Source organism: Podarcis filfolensis (genome assembly GCF_964270895.1).
Source record: "Podarcis filfolensis genome assembly, chromosome: 4".
NCBI lineage: Eukaryota > Metazoa > Chordata > Lepidosauria > Squamata > Lacertidae > Podarcis > Podarcis filfolensis.
Genome location: NC_139607.1, coordinates 45,090,439 through 45,106,437, shown reverse-complemented (window position 1 = coordinate 45,106,437; position 15,999 = coordinate 45,090,439). Strand labels below are relative to the sequence as shown.

Sequence of the window (15,999 nt, the reverse complement as noted above, 5' to 3'; positions counted from 1 at the left end):
GTGGACCTGTGCTCCATTCTACCTAATGGACCAGCCTCCACTAGTTGCTATTTTGGATCCTCAGAAGACTCAATTGAATTGAGATCATTTTTTGTCCTAGAACTACCTATAATAACATAAGGTTCACTTCACACCTAACATCTTTAGGTATACACCTCAGGATTTGCTTTCACTCTTTGTCTGTGTCTGACTGCATTCAGAGGCACAATTAGTTGAGTTACAGGAGAGGCCTTTCCAGTGGTGGCACCTATCCTGTGTAATATCGTTTCTCAGGAATCTCCATGGTCTCCAGTTTTGAAAGGCTTGAGGCAAGTGGTTGAGATGTTCCCATTTTCCCAGGCTCTTGGTTTTTTAAGTTTTCTTGCATTTCACTGTGATTTTACCATGTATTTAAAATTATGCTGCGAGCTGATTTTGTGGGGCATTGCAGTGAAAAGATGGGTTATTAGTTTTCAAAATAACTGCCTGCCTAATCACAGTCGGTTTGCTGAAGTGCAGAAAGGTCTAGTGAATATACAGACCTCTCCGGCGTCTTTAGTTTGATGTCATCCACTTCAATAGTTGAGCTTTCTGACTTTACCATTCCCTTTTGGAGTATGCATTTGGATAAGAAGTGATTTTTAGTTTGTGTTTTCTTCCACAGCATGTACAGCTACTTATCATATCATTACCATTTCATCCTATTCAAGAAAGTTTTCTGTTTCATGCTTGTCTTTACTAGACAGTTAGTATATGTGAGAATAATGTTTGTGTCCCTTTACTGAATATTTCTGGAAAATGAGTGGGAAATTTATGTTAAGAACATACTTAGCATCATCTTCTTTGTGATAACATATGTCATCTTCAAAAAGGCGATCTGTGGCAATCTGGAGAAAACCCAAATTGCTCTTTGCTCTCATTGAGCGCTAAAGAGCAGTTTTCCCCATGGAAAGCAGCAGGGCAAGAGGAAGTGTGGATAAGCCCTAATAGGCCAACTGAACAAAGACATTGATAGTTCCCCGGAACTAAAAATGTTCCGGCTACGCTCTGTGACTTTGTGTTTGTACTCCTTAAGCAATTTTCTCTTTACTTTTAGACCTTTGCTAAAATTGGACATAAACTATTCCTGATTGAGATGCCTGCTGCTAAGATCTGCAGCTGGAGATATTAGCCTCTGAATGATGGGAAGTCAGTTCTTTTACTCAAGTTATTTGCATCACATTTAAATATATGGTTTTTCATTGCAGTAGTGGCAGAAAGTGTTGGCAGAGCACATAATTTAAGTATTAAATAATAAGGAGTTATACAGAAGCTTACTTTTAAAACGTTCCGAAACAAGTTAAAAGATGCTATCTAAATTATTCTTAATGTTGATATCCATCATCACTAAACTCAGTTTAGGTTTATTTGAATTGGTTTTATTTCACTGTCAGCCTTTTGATCTTGCTTTAACAGTGGATCCTAAAGTTGCTTTCAGTCAATCAGACTTACTATGAGATTTGGTTAGAAGCAGGAAGTTCTTACTGGACTCATTTCACTTCTTCACTTCAAAGGTAATGTAAGGATCAATAAATGTTGCTTGAAAGAATACTTAAAATTAATTGGAGGATGATCCTCCACCCTTTGTAAATCTGATCCTGTTCTCTAAGCAAAAACCTCTTGGGTTATACATTTGGATACATTTGATTCATTTTAATGCTACTCATTGCATATTTTATTGAGAATTCATAACACGGTAAATTACAAATGGTAGATGGATTAGTTTACAGTGGTACCTCGGGTTAAGTACTTAATTCGTTCTGGAGGTCCGCTCTTAATCTGAAACTGTTCTTAACCTGAAGCACCACTTTAGCTAATGGGGCCTCCTGCTGCTGCCGCAACGCCGGAGCACGATTTCTGTTCTCATCCTGAAGAAAAGTTCTTACCCTGAAGCACTATTTCTGGGTTAGCGGAGTCTGTAACCTGAAGCGTATGTAACCTGAAGCTTTTGTAACCTGAGGTACCACTGTACATCTTTGTCACTAGAAAATAAAGCTGCAATCGATTCAGATGCCATGGATTATTTAAGTCAATTTGGGCAAGACTGAATTGCAACATTACAGATTTATTAACCCTGGATGCACTCTTGCAGGGTTGTATGTTACATTCAACCTCTTTATCTACTAATCGGCTTTGGATCTGCGTTGTCCTTTAGATCATCCTCTCTCTGTTCTTGGAAAATGCACATTAAATTCAGGTGGTTTGGTAGCTATGGACTAGCTAATTATCCCATGCTCTGTTGTGGGCTTGCAGTAGAACATGTTTAATGAAAGAGTAGCATTGCTGGTGCAAGGGAACAGGTTGCCTCCCTGCTCTGAGGCAGGAGGATGCTGTATGGATTCTGCAGACAACATCACCAGTGCACAAACACATTGTGCATGTTTTCTGTGCAGGGGTTTTTGAGACTCTAGAAGGTTAGAAATATTAAATTTAATACTATAATAGATAAGCTTTCAGTGCAGGTAAATCTATACTTTTCTATTTATAGGCTCTGTGAATCAATGGAAACAGCTGCCAAGCTTGTCTGATTTTTCTAAGCTTCTGAAAGTCACAGGCATTCTAGAGTCGTATTTACTTTGAATTAAAGTTTTAAAGCCCTTTGAGTCCTCCAGTCTGGACAGTAATATAAAGGATTTTTATTTATTTTTGGCGTTCCCCTTACTTCATATACAAATTGTAAAATTGTTGTTTTAAAGTTACAGGATGGTTAAAATTAAAATTTCTCTCACTGAGAAATATTGAATAATTTGGATTAGTTTGACAGGGATATATTCTGATCTTGATAAATAGGCAGATCCACAAATCTAGTTGTTTTCAAACAAAATAGGAAATGTAAAACTAACAATAGCTCACGTCCCCATTTCTCACTAATCTTATCTGTTGTGTTTCTTAGTAACCCTCCAGTGTCACCCATGTTTATCCCATGTTGGTCAAATTGGGATAAATTAGTGCTTTCTTTCCTCTACTTTATTCACCCCACTGAATCAAGGCCACAGTCTCTGAGGCTCTATTTTTTAAAAAAAATAACAGTTTCATTTATTGTAAGGCATTAGTGTTGCATGCAGTATTAAGTTAGGGGGGGAGAGGGGGCGAGAGGGGGAAGGGGGAATGGTGAGTGGGCTCTATTTGACTGGTTAGAGTCACATTTTAGTAGGTCTCTCTATACAGAGTGTGAGAGGAAGCTTCCGTCAATTCCCTTCCTCTAGCCTTTTACATTTTTTTGTGTGTATGTAACATGAACATTAGTGTGGGAGGGATGTAATCTTGGAAATATTTCAGACTGCCCTGAATTGATTAGTTTAAAAATGAATGCACTTAATAATCTTATGTAGCAACCACATATTCTGTTCAGCAGAGATTTTTCATACCATAATAAACTGCACAATCAAAGACAGGCTGTTTTATAACACAGTCCTGATTAGCAAGGAGGTGGAAATAGAAGAAGTTCTGCATCTCCCCTGGCTGTGGGTATGTGAATCGGTATGTGAGCTTCATGAAGGTACACCTTGTGACATTTCCACGCCAGAGCAATGTAGGTCTTCCTTTTAGGGCCATTTACAACAAGAGAGAAAACTGCACAACCACCTCAGCCGCCACCTCCTCCTCCTCCTTCTTCTTCTTCTTCTTCTTCTTCTTCTTCTTCGGTGATCACTCGTAGCCAAGTAAGATTGTCTTCCATAAACACAGTTTTAACAATGAGTCCGTAAGTGACTGTGGAGGCCAATTCTAGATCCACATGTCCTTCCACAGTGGGGACATAGGTTTCCGGGCAGGAGTTGATCACAGTGTGGATTTGCTAAGCGTGCCCTCCTCCTAGCATGTTTCTCCCTTGTGTCCTGAGTTCGGGTGTCTTCGAAGCCCATGACCCCTTTGGTAAAGTCAGGCCAGTGTTTCCCAGTTGTCAGTGTTTATACTACATTTTTTTAGATTTGCCTTGAGACAGTCTTTAAACCTCTTTTGTTGACCACTAGCATTACCCTTTCCATTTTTAAGTTCAGAATAGAGTAGTTGCTTTGGAAGACGATCATCAGGCATCCACACAACATGACTAGTCCAATGAAGTTGATGTTGAAGAATAATTGCTTCAACACTGGTGATCTTTGCTTCTTCCAATACACTGATACTAGTTCGCCTGTCTCCCCAAGTGATGTGTAAAAATTTTCGGAAACACCCTTGATGGAATCTTTCGAGGAGTTGGAGATGGTGTTTATAAGTGGTCCATGTTTCACAAGCATACAGTAAGGTTGGTAGTACAATAGCTTTGTAAACAAGCATTTTGGTTTCCTTGTGAATGTCCCGGTCCTCAAACACCCTGCATTTCAATCGGGAGAAATTTGCACTCGCAGAGCTCAGGCAATGCTGGATTTCGGCATCAGTGTTGGCCCTTGTGGAAAGATAACTGCCTAGGTAGGAGAAGTGATCGACATTTTCCAACGTTATACCATTGAGTTGGATTTGTGGCGCTGCAGAGGGGTTATTTTGTACTTGTTGGTGCGGCACTTTGGTTTTTTGGATGTTGAGTGATAGGCCAAGCTTTTCATAAGCTTCTGCAAAGATATTTAGAATGGTTTGGAGGTCATCCTCTGAGTGTGTGCACACTCAGCCATACTGCTTCCATCGCTCAAGATATACCTACCTAATCTCTCTTTCTTGTGCTTATTGTCTGATCTTGTCTACCCCATTGACTTGTATGGAAGACTGGTATGTGACGTAAACAAATAAATAGGCTTTCCACCTGCCTCATGAAGTGAGAAATTCTGTATCCCCAACAGATGTACAGAAGCCAGCTGAGAAATTTTGTTAGTTTTGCTTCCCTCAGACATCTTGGGTCATTCCTTATGACCAGGAACTGACACATATCATCAAAGAAAGAGAGTTGTTTGACTGAAATATACACACTATATCTTCAAAGTACATTCTTTCCCTCAAAAAATTGGGGCGCTGTAGTTTACCACTCACATTACAATTCCCAGAAACCCATAACAAACCACAGTGTGTGTTGTGTGTACACAGCAAGGCCGGCCCAATACATTTTGGTGCCTAAGGCAAACTCCAAAATGGCATGTCCCCACACCAGGGGAGAAGTGAATATCTACATCAGAAACAAGGAAGCAATAAAGATTAACATCAGGCTCTACTGCCCCTTTGGATCCTGCTTCCTGAGGTGGTCACCACACTTTTCCTCATGGGTGGGCTGGCTCTGGAAGGCAGTCAGAGTTCTGAAACTAAGGGAAGATGCTTTCATATTACAATCCCCTTGCTGCAGACTTACACTTGTATATTGACACACACAGTTTTCAAAAACTGTAAATTGCAATATCAATAAGTATGAGGGAATTATTTTAGCCCACTGTTGCATGCATGTAAACTTTAATTTAAAATCTTTTCTATTGCATCTGGGTAGCATTGTTTGCATGCAGATAAAATGTAATTGCTTGGACAACATACTGAGATCAATAAATTAAGGAGGTGAGCTCTACACAGTTCATAAAAATTAGATATATTTATATACTTGAACTTATAACAGGGGTGTGCATGAAGAATGACTTATAGTTCATTTTATATTTATTTGTGTTTTCCTCCCAGTCCCTTTGCTCAGTGATATTTCAAAGAATGTTCATAAGGATTTTGATGCCAAAGGGAAACTGTTACGTAGAATTAAAACAACTGCATTCCATTTAGTAGGCTAGAAGAACTATTTGATCCCAGATTAATTGGATGTTGCTCAAAAAGCCTTTTTCTCTTTTTTGTGCAGCGTTTGGAAACACATGAACAGAGATTATTTGCAACTTCACCCATGGATACAGAAGTAGATCTGGAAGGCTACCAAACTGCATTAGAAGAAGTACTCTCATGGCTTCTGTCTACTGAAGATTCTTTGCAAGCACAAGGAGATATATCCACTGATGTAGAAGAAGTTAAAGAGCAGTTTCACACCCACGAGGTATGTGTGAACAACACAGATTGAAAAACCAACACAAACACTTCACCATCTGCTAATTGCTGATCTTTTATCTGTTTTGCGCATTAAGACCAAAAGCTTGATATTCAATTGGTACTTTGGTCTTCCTTTTACTCTTGCTCAAAAGACTGTGTTCTAGCAACAGCCAAATTTGTTTGTATTAAAAAGTCTAAAATTGTTGTCAAAACATTTTATTGAATAAAGTTTAGAATTTTCAATAGAATCTGTAATTTCTAAATACATCTTTCTTTCTCTGGTGGTAATCTTTGTTAAAATTGTTTTTGAAGGGTTTTATGATGGAATTAACAGCTCACCAGGGACGTGTTGGTGATGTTTTGCAAATAGGCAGCCAACTTCTGTCATTTGGGAAGCTTTCAGAAGATGAAGAAAATGAAATACAAGAACAAATGAATCTTCTTAATTCACGATGGGAAAATCTCAGGGTCACAAGTATGGAAAAACAGAGCAAGTGAGTAAATATAAACTTGGACAAACACTTTTGTAACTGGTGCAAATATTGTTGCAGGGTGTGCTATTTGGTTCAGATTTTGTTGTATTTCTCTTGCTTTGCTGCAATTTCATGAGCGTCAAAATTGATTGTAAGAGAATGGAAGTGGAGCACAACAGATGGACAAGAGCCACAGATCTGCAAGCTCACATTATGAAAGGCCTTATTGAGAGAAGTTTCACACTCAATACAAAAGTTATTCCCACATAAACTTTTATCTTGTTATTGCACTTTGTTAGGAAGGGAATGGGGACTTTCCATACCTTTGCTATCCCTATCTATGTGAATAAACAGCCTTGGCAGTTTCAGAACTGGCAGTGAAAAGTGTAGGAAGCAAGCACGACAACTTGCAATCCTAATGCAGAAAGAAAAGTATGATCTGATAGGTATCAGTGAGACTTTGAGTCTCATGATTGAAATTCAGCACTTGAAAGGTATACCTTGTTCAAAAGGAATATATCCAACATAAAAGGATGGGGAATTGCATTATATGTTAAGAATATATATGCCAATATGGAAACACCATTGAAAGAATCTGAGTAGCAACTGAAGGAAAGCAAAACAGCATACTACAGACTCCTCAGCCAGCTGAAAAGCATCCTTTCCTGAATAACTCTAGTAATGGGCTATTTCAAGTAGCCTAATATCTGCCTGAAGTCTAATTGCTGAGAATGAAAAAATTTAAAGATCCCACAATCAGATTCCTCTCCCCTGTGCCCCCTGGGGCAAGAAGGCCATGGAGGAAGAGTCAATGAATCAGAGGGAATCACTGTCAAAGATGTCCCATGGATTCCTCACTGCCCCAGAAATGTTGGCACAGGATGTAGCTATACGAAGTTGTGGTGCCATTCTGCAACTCTTAATATGTCCATCCCAGAAGTTCCAATCTAGCATTCTTCACAGGTAAGCCCCCTTGAGCTAAAGAAGCTTCTCCCCGCTAGAGGTTGATTGGATCAATCAGGCTGCTACTGAAGCAAGATTCAAAACTTTTGTCAGGAGTTGACCCTCTTGAATGTCATGCCTTACTTTGCCTGTTGGATTTAGCTTATCAAAGCATGGACATGCTCTGTATGGATTTTCCTTGCTCGTTCCTGCTCTTTGTCACTTGACTGTGATTGCTGTGAACCTCCTGTTTGACTAGGACCCTTGTTCTACATGGATCATCATCTGGAACAGAACAGTGTCCAATTAAATCTTGCCTAGTCTTGCTGACAATTTAATCTCGTAGAAGGTAAAGAAAGCAACAAGGGACTCTACTACTCTGGACTTATACCTGACCAACAGCAAAGAACGGGTTGATAAGCCTTCAGATAAAGTGCTCATGCCATCTTGGAGTTCACAAGAGCAAGGGATGTGAAAACTGAAGCTAGTCACATGTGTACCCTGTGCTTTAAGTTTGTGAGAGCGGTTCCAAGAGCGATAATCAAAGCCATTTCTGATTTAGTTCAATTGGAATTTTACTTCAGAATCACACAAATCTGACAGAACCTAAGATAAAAAACAGCCTAGAACAGTGTGATGATGGGCTGCTTTAAACTATGATGAGATTAATGCCATAATTATCGTTTATAGTAGAGCTCGATTAATGGAGCTCCCATATTGCAATGAGAGTTTGTCTCATATTTGTAGGTTTCTTTTTAAAAGCAACTTCGTTTTTTTAAATACAGTTATGGTTGATTATGTCATTTCAACTGGGTGTACTGCTTTCTATTCCAGTTCCAAAACTATAATTTCCTGTTCTCTCGTCACCTTTTGTTAAGGAAAAAGGTGTATTGTTAAAATAGTACGAGACCCATACTTACATCAGAACAAAAGATTTGACAGTATTGCTAATCAAATACACAATGTTTAAATAATTTCAGAATTGCAAGGACTGATGAAAAATACTGCCAGTTTAAAAACGGAACAGTCATATTTATGTACTTAGAAAATAGGCATGTGTTGTGTGGATGTATTTAAAACACTATTATTAAAATAAACTTGGCCCTAGTTGTGTGTTCACAGTGTCCTCAGACAGGTCAACATTAAAATATATATGTGATGGGTATTTGGTGTGTTTTGATATCAGTTGTTCCGTGCTTCACTTGAACATTAGGTATCTGTAGCTGGAGTATACAGATTGATTCCAGATTCACAAGGTCACAGAGATCAGTTGGGTTTTTAAAAAAGCTGACAGCTCACTGGTAGAAACTATTCTTAAAATGGGGTTAGCATGTTTTAATTTGTAAATAAGAACATAAAACAGTCCTGCTGGAACAGTCCAGATTTTATTAAACATCCTGCTTCCGACAGGATACCTCAAGGAAGCCTGCAAGCTGTGTATGAAGGTGAGCGCTTCCCTATGGTTCCCTTTCTGGCAACAGCTTGCCAGTGGTGATATTGCCTCTTAATGGGGAGGTTTCATTTAGCTCCCATGAATTTGTCTCATCACCTTGTAAAGCAAGGGTAACTATTGTTGCAAGCACATTTTTCTGGCCTTCCCAGACTACTCTGATTTCAGTAAAAAGGTAAAGGGACCCCTGACCGTTAAGTCCAGTCATGGCCGACTCTGGGGTTGCAGCGCTCATCTCACTTTATTGGCCGAGGGAGCCGGCATACAGCTTTCGGGTCATGTGGCCAGCATGACTAAGCCGCTTCTGGCGAACCAGAGCAGCGCATGGAAACGCCGTTTACCTTCCCACCGGAGCGGTACCTATTTATCTACTTGCACTTTGACATGCTTTTGGACTGCTAGGTTGGCAGGAGCAGGGACTGAGCAACTGTAGCTCACCCCGTCGCAGGGATTCGAACCACTGACCTTCTGATCGGCAAGCCCTAGGCTCTGTGGTTTAAACCCAGCGCCACCAAAAAACTTTTTTTTAAAGTACACACAGAACTGCGGTGGGCATAGTAAAGGGGATGTATGTTTCCCCGACCACAGTCAATGGATAAACTATTTTCTCTGTGTGTGTGCACACATGTGTACATGGCAGTGTGTTTTGACCACATCCACCACTGGTATGTGGCCCCATGTGGTTGGCCCTGGGTGGCTACAGTCCTGGTGCCAAAAAGAGGATTAGCCACTCCTGTTTTAAAGCAAGCCATGCTGGTGAGTGTCACCATCTTTCGTAGCAGCTGTTTCTTTCTTTTGTGCTGTGTAAAGAAGTACTTTTATTTGCCTCTCCTGTCAACCAATTTTATCGCACGATTTTGATGTCTAGTGTTACTTTTCCCATTCCTGCCATGAAAAGTCAGCAGATTAGTGGCTCTGCCCAATCAGCTGAACTTTCATGGGAAATGGAAAATGATGCTTCAGGTAGGTACAATTGTAATTTTATTCATAAAAGCTGGTTGTTTTTTATAGTGATTATTGTTAATGATTTATTGTGTTTAACGCTGAAAACCACCTGATGTGAAATCAAATGTCTGTTGGTTTTCTCCAGTTTTTCTAGCTCCATAATACTCCCTGCCTTTTAGATTGGGAAATCAGAATTGCACTCCATATTCCAAACAGGGCCACACTTTAGATATGTGTATAGTCTTTGGTAATATTAACCATCTTATTTTCAATCTCTTTACACATAAGGACAACCTACTCCTGTTTGAACTTGCCATTCTTTAAGAGAGCATCTTGAATGTACCATGTTTTTTTAGCCTTAGTGTGTTGTTTTGCTGAATTTATTATGTTTTAGTTGACTGGATTATTGTTTTGCATGGTTTGTCATCTGCTGCATTTAGTAAGAGAGAAATGTGGGTTGCAAATGTTAATAGAAATAGAGGAATAAGTAATTCCTGGTATGGAGTTTCTTTTATTTCTGGCACAGACTGGGTTAAAAGTTTTAATGGTGTTTATCGGTCATGACTCCCAAAATCTTTTTCTTGGTTAGCCACCAACAGTTCAGGGTATATGTGAGCTTGCAAATTCTTTTGCCCCGATATGCATCACTTGCTTCAAGTGACAAGTTCCCAACAGTATGAAAGGTATTGGGATAATCAGTTTTGTCCTTGAAGTAAATAAATGCTTGAGGACAATGTAATAGTATATCATTTTCCTCTCTTTGGGTAAACTATAATTATTTTGATTGAGGAAAGCATCCTATCAAAATAAAGCTACTTATGTCCAGAAGAATCAGTAAGGAAAAGCCTTGGGAAAGCAGTAAACCCTAGTAATCTGAAGAACAAAACTGGCAAGAATTGCTGGGCTTGACTGGTTCAGACATTGGGGATCAGAGATTAGCCTCCTGTGCTGGAAGAATACTTGGTTATAGAATGGAATCATAGATAGTTCGAGCTGTGGTATAATACAGTCTGCCATCTTGCCTTGATGGGAAAGGAGAAGAACAAGCTGATAAACTGCCACCACTCAGCTCCCAGTGGTGGTCCCTCTCTCTTCTAACTGCCACCATAGCAAATTCTTACCCTGCAGAGAGGAGGGGGAAAATAAGTTGCAACTTCCAAGTAAACAGTCATATTTCAATTTTATGGTCATTTTTTGGGGGGAGGGGAACGTGATACTGTTGCAACCATCTTAGGTAAACTATTCTGTGGGGACTCTGAACAGGGGCATATAACTACTTTCAATAAATAAATATAATCATCACGACTTGCAATGTCATGTGATGCCAGATGGTGAATCTCATGTCATTAAATGATATAAACATTCCAGAGTTGGTGCCTATCCTTAATCTTGACAGCATTACTGGGATACAAGTTTATTAACCAGAATTATTAGAAGGAAAATGTATATATGTTATTTTTAAAATATATTTTTATTCATTGATATAATAATGCACCAGAACAAAAGAAAATTTGAACTATTGTGTTCTTACTTTTGCTCTTTACTGGTTAATCTGCTAAAGGTTTTTCACCTATTCGTTAAAGCTTGCTGCCCTCATAGATACCAATATTTTGACTCTCTTGCATAATTGGCAACAAAATAATGCATGAAGCTTTAAAAATTGAATCTGTTTAGTAAAAGGTCTTGCCATGACAAATTAAGTTATGGATATTTTGAGAACAAAAAGCCTGGTTTAACATCGAAGCACATTGCAAAGATTTCATAATTGTCCTTAAATTAGATTTCAGTATTAGACCTTCTGTTAAGCATTAGCTAAAATAAATGTGTGAAAGGTTAGAGAAAAACTTCAGACAAAAAAGTGGTGAAAAAAATCGCTTAAAAAAATCGCTTTCAACCATAATGTTCCTTGTCTCAATAAACATTGATGTACCATGTTATAATTAAACCATTGCCATATCGTAGCAATTCTTTTTTGTATGTGATTGAAATCCATTTGCTTCTGGGCTGAGAGACTGGAAGCTGATTACTAAAGTAAATAGCAACATTTCACCACAGTTTGATATAATATGACACAGAATGAAACGGTATATTTGAAATACTGGGTCTATAAATATATGGACTTTTCCTTACCTATCTCAGAGGCTATCAAAAACACATTATTCAGAGTTGCCTAAGAGCCCAGAAGAAACTGTGAATTGTCCAGTCATTCTAAATCTCTCAAATGGTCTTAACAAATAACTTGTGGGGTGGGGTAAAAAGATAAATGATAAACATTAACACTAGTTTAACATGATAAGAGTTGTCCTCTTTATTTTTGTAGTGTAGTTGAGGCACACTGGTGGTCGGAAACTAAAAACAAAGGACTTAGAATGACTTGATAAAGCACTTAAGTCAGTCACAGAGTGTGGCTGGTGAGGGAAGTTGTGGCTTTCTAAGAATCCCAAGGGCCAAACAGAGAGCCTTAGAGGGCCGCATTTGGTGTCCCTGTGCCTGAGGTATCCCATCCCTTGCTTAGATAAACAAATATGAATTGACAAAAGGACTTCTCTGTCCACTTCTTAGTTTCATCCCATGGTATGTATTATTCACCATATAATTCAATAATAAAGCATTCCAGAATTGACAGCCCCCTATAAGTCTTCACAATTGTTTGGGAAGGTTACTTCCCTTCTCCCCCCAAAAAACAAACAAACAAACAAACAAAACCAACAACCTCTCCTGGCTGTTACAGATTCAAAATGTTGGGTTGTTTTGTAGGACAGGGAAGAGGTGGAAGAAGAAAAAGAGCCACGACTGTTTGTATTTTTACTCTTGCTGCTTTCCCATTAGTACTGATGCAAGGGGGAAAACATGCACTGGGATATTTAGGGAATGGTAAAGACATACTTAGGGACGCAGGTGGCGCTGTGGTTAAACCACAGAGCCTAGGACTTGCCGATCAGAAGGTTGGCGGTTCGAATCCCTGCGACGGGGTGAGCTCCCGTTGCTCAGTCCCAGCTCCTGCCCACCTAGCAGTTCAAAAGCACGTCAAAGTGCAAGTAGATAAATAGGTACCGCTCTGGCGGGAAGGTAAACGGCGTTTCCGTATGCTGCTCTGGTTTGCCAGAAGTGGCATAGTCATGCTGGCCACATGACCCGGAAGCTGTACGCCGGCTCCCTTGGCCAATAAAGCAAGATGAGCGCCTCAACCCCAGAGTCGGTCACGACTGGACCTAATGGTCAGGGGTCCCTTTACCTTTATTTTTAAAGACATACTTGTCTCACACAATACAGTTGTAGTTGTTGTTTGTGTTGCAACAGTTATAGCAGGGACTTGGATCTCTATCTGGATTTGACCCTTTCTGAAAAGTAAAAATATTTGCTTCTTTGACATTATTATATAAGGAAATCAGTTACTACAGTGAAATTATACCATTCCTAAAAGTATTCCACATTTAAGTGAATATGGTTTTGTTTATTTCTCTTCACATGTTCTAATTAAATCTAAGGAGATTCTGTGGATCATGACCATAATCTGAAAATTCCCCAAAGGCAGGCAAAGTGTTGCTTTTCTAATATGTAAAGTGACTAATATTCTGAGGCATAATTCTTTTTCATTGACATTTCCAGTGAGAAGGATTTTGCCCTTTCAATAGTCCAGTTGTTGACTTTTGTGAGCCCTAAAACTGGTTATTGAATAACACTTTGGCCATTTCACTGTAGTTAAAATATTACTAGAAATCTCTGTTTTAACATGCTGTATCATAAATGTACTGTAATATGAATGGTTCTTAAGGGAAAATAATTCTGATTGCCACTGATTACCATTAAATACATATCTGCTTCAAGGAAATTCTATTTTATTTGATGTTACCATCTTTATAAATATAACTTTTATGCTGCATCTAGAGGATATTGTAAACATGTTTGGATGGCCATCTGTCATGGATGCTTTAACTGAGATTCCTGCATTGCAGCGGGTTGGACTAGATGACCCTTGGGGTCCCTTCCAGCTCTACAATTCTATGATTCTAAATAATTATACTCCAGTGTTTTCTCACAACCTGTTCTAGATCTGTTTTGTGGCCCACGTTAAAAAGAAAATTTAATGGAATTTTGGTGCTAGTATGGATATGTCAAGTGCTATTGAGACATATTAGGGATTCTATTAATTACATATTTTCTTTGCAGGTTCTGCCCTTTAGTTTCTGCCCTTTAATGGCATGTCCCTTAGTGGCAGCAGGACTGCCTGTTAATTACCACTTCAATAGTATCTCTTAGTTGCCTTTTAAGGACAATTTCCATTCTTGTGGAGGTATATATTTCTTTTGGACCATTACTGAGTGTCCAATTAATGAGGTCACCTGGGTGGTCCCACACAACTCAAACAATAAAATAATTCAACCATCAAAACTTAGAACAGAAACTATAACAATAAGGAACAATAAGCAATGTTTTCCATTAGTAATGCTACTGCTGCACACAGAAGTAAGCAATAAAAGAGAAGAATTGCAAGCAGGAAGCAATTAACATTGGAAGGAACCTTTGCTGAATGGAACATTTCATAAATAGAATAGAATTGTGGTGGAGAACCTGCAGCCCAAAGGCTGTATACAGCCCCCAGCCTAATTTCCCAAGGGTCGTCAGGAATGCTAGCTTCAGCACACCCAATGACCTCTGCAAGTTTCCTTTTTTGGGGGCGGGAGAGGGATAAATATGTTGGTTACCCTTCCACACTACCTGGTCAATGTTCAGATGGCAGCAATGGCCGTAATGCACATGCAGAAGAACCTTGGCCATGGAGAATTCGTACTATGTTATGCAATAACTAAAACTTCCATTTAAGTTTATTGAGGGGAAGTATTTATATATATTTGCAGATTTATAAACCTATTCAGAGCCAAAAGCTATCAGAGCAGTGTAAATAAGATAAAATTAAGCCTTTGCACCCTGAATGCTTCTCAGGTGTTTTCATTTTTTCCTTGTTGGAGTTTAAATTATTGAGATTTACAATTTTGGAGTTTAATACATGTTTTACATTTTCAATATTATGTGTTTTATATTGCTGCAAGCCACTTTGAAAACAAATGGTGAAATGCTGGATATAATAAATGAATAAAGAAATGTAAATGTGTTAAAATACAAAAGAAAGCAGTTTCTTAGCAGCACTAAATGACTATAGCATGGGTAGGCAAACTAAGGCCCAGGGGCCGGATCCAGCCCAATCACCTTCTAAATCCAGCCCATGGACTGTCCGTGAATCAGTGTGTTTTTACATTAGTGGAATGTGCCCTTTTATTTAAAATGCATCTCTGGGTTATTTGTGGGGCATAGGAATGCGTTCATTTTTTCTTCTTCAAAATATAGTCCAGCCCCCCACAAGGTCTGAGGGACAGTGGACTGGCCCCCTGCTGAAAAGGTTTGCTGACCCCTGGACTATAGCATGGAAGCAACCATACCCTGTTCCTTTATTTGTGAACTCCTCATCAAAATTTTATTGGTATGGCTAACATGAGGCTATGGTAAACAATGAATTGTGGCCTATGGTAAACAATGGACAGATGTATCATATGTTACATCTGCTTGACTTTAACTCGCTGTGCTTTTAAAAACATATTTTCCCAGTTTGCACCGCGTTCTGATGGATTTACAGAATCAGCAGCTAAGCCAACTCTCTGAATGGTTAGCTAAAACAGAAGAAAGAACAAAGAGGATAGAGTCAGAGCCCTTGGGACCTGATTTGGAGGACTTAAAGCGGCAGGTAGAAGAGCATAAGGTAAGCAAAGTCAATAAATTTCTTGAGTCCATTTGTTTCTAGGGGATATGTAAATTAAATATATATATTTGAGAAAATGCCAACATAGTATTCTTGGGAAATTGAAACATTTTATAAAAGCAAATCCAGATTGAAACTGAACAAAACCTTCAGAACATGACATAGAAATTCTGGCTTTTCTATTAATAAGTCCAGGATTCTCATCATTTTCTTCTTTCTTTCACACAGTCATTATTCACAGAATAAAAAGTGGGCTGGGGTGCTAAGGGAAAAGGGAATTTCAATATACTATTTACTGGAAAACACAATAATAACATTTCAGATTTTATTATTCCCCTGGTTTCTTTTGCTATCTTGTACTTTCCTTCTAGAGTCCTCCAGTTGCAAATCGACACTATTAGTTATTATAATTGGGATTTCTAATCTCATTAGCAGTGCTGGGACTCTGAGCATGCAGCCCCCGAGCACTGTAAAGTATT

At 38.9% G+C, this 15,999-nt stretch overlaps 1 protein-coding gene across 19 annotated transcripts in view; it reads left to right on the top strand.

The window, feature by feature from the left end:
- DMD (dystrophin) overlaps nucleotides 1-15,999 on the top strand; it is a 953,416-nt gene that overhangs the window by 356,849 nt on the left and 580,568 nt on the right. For all 19 annotated transcript variants that reach the window (XM_083612216.1, XM_083612211.1, XM_083612219.1 and 16 more), the window contains 3 exons: nucleotides 5,774-5,962; nucleotides 6,268-6,449; nucleotides 15,370-15,520. In XM_083612216.1, coding sequence (XP_083468342.1) covers nucleotides 5,774-5,962; nucleotides 6,268-6,449; nucleotides 15,370-15,520 — 522 coding nt within the window. The remainder of the gene's footprint in view (nucleotides 1-5,773; nucleotides 5,963-6,267; nucleotides 6,450-15,369; nucleotides 15,521-15,999) is intronic.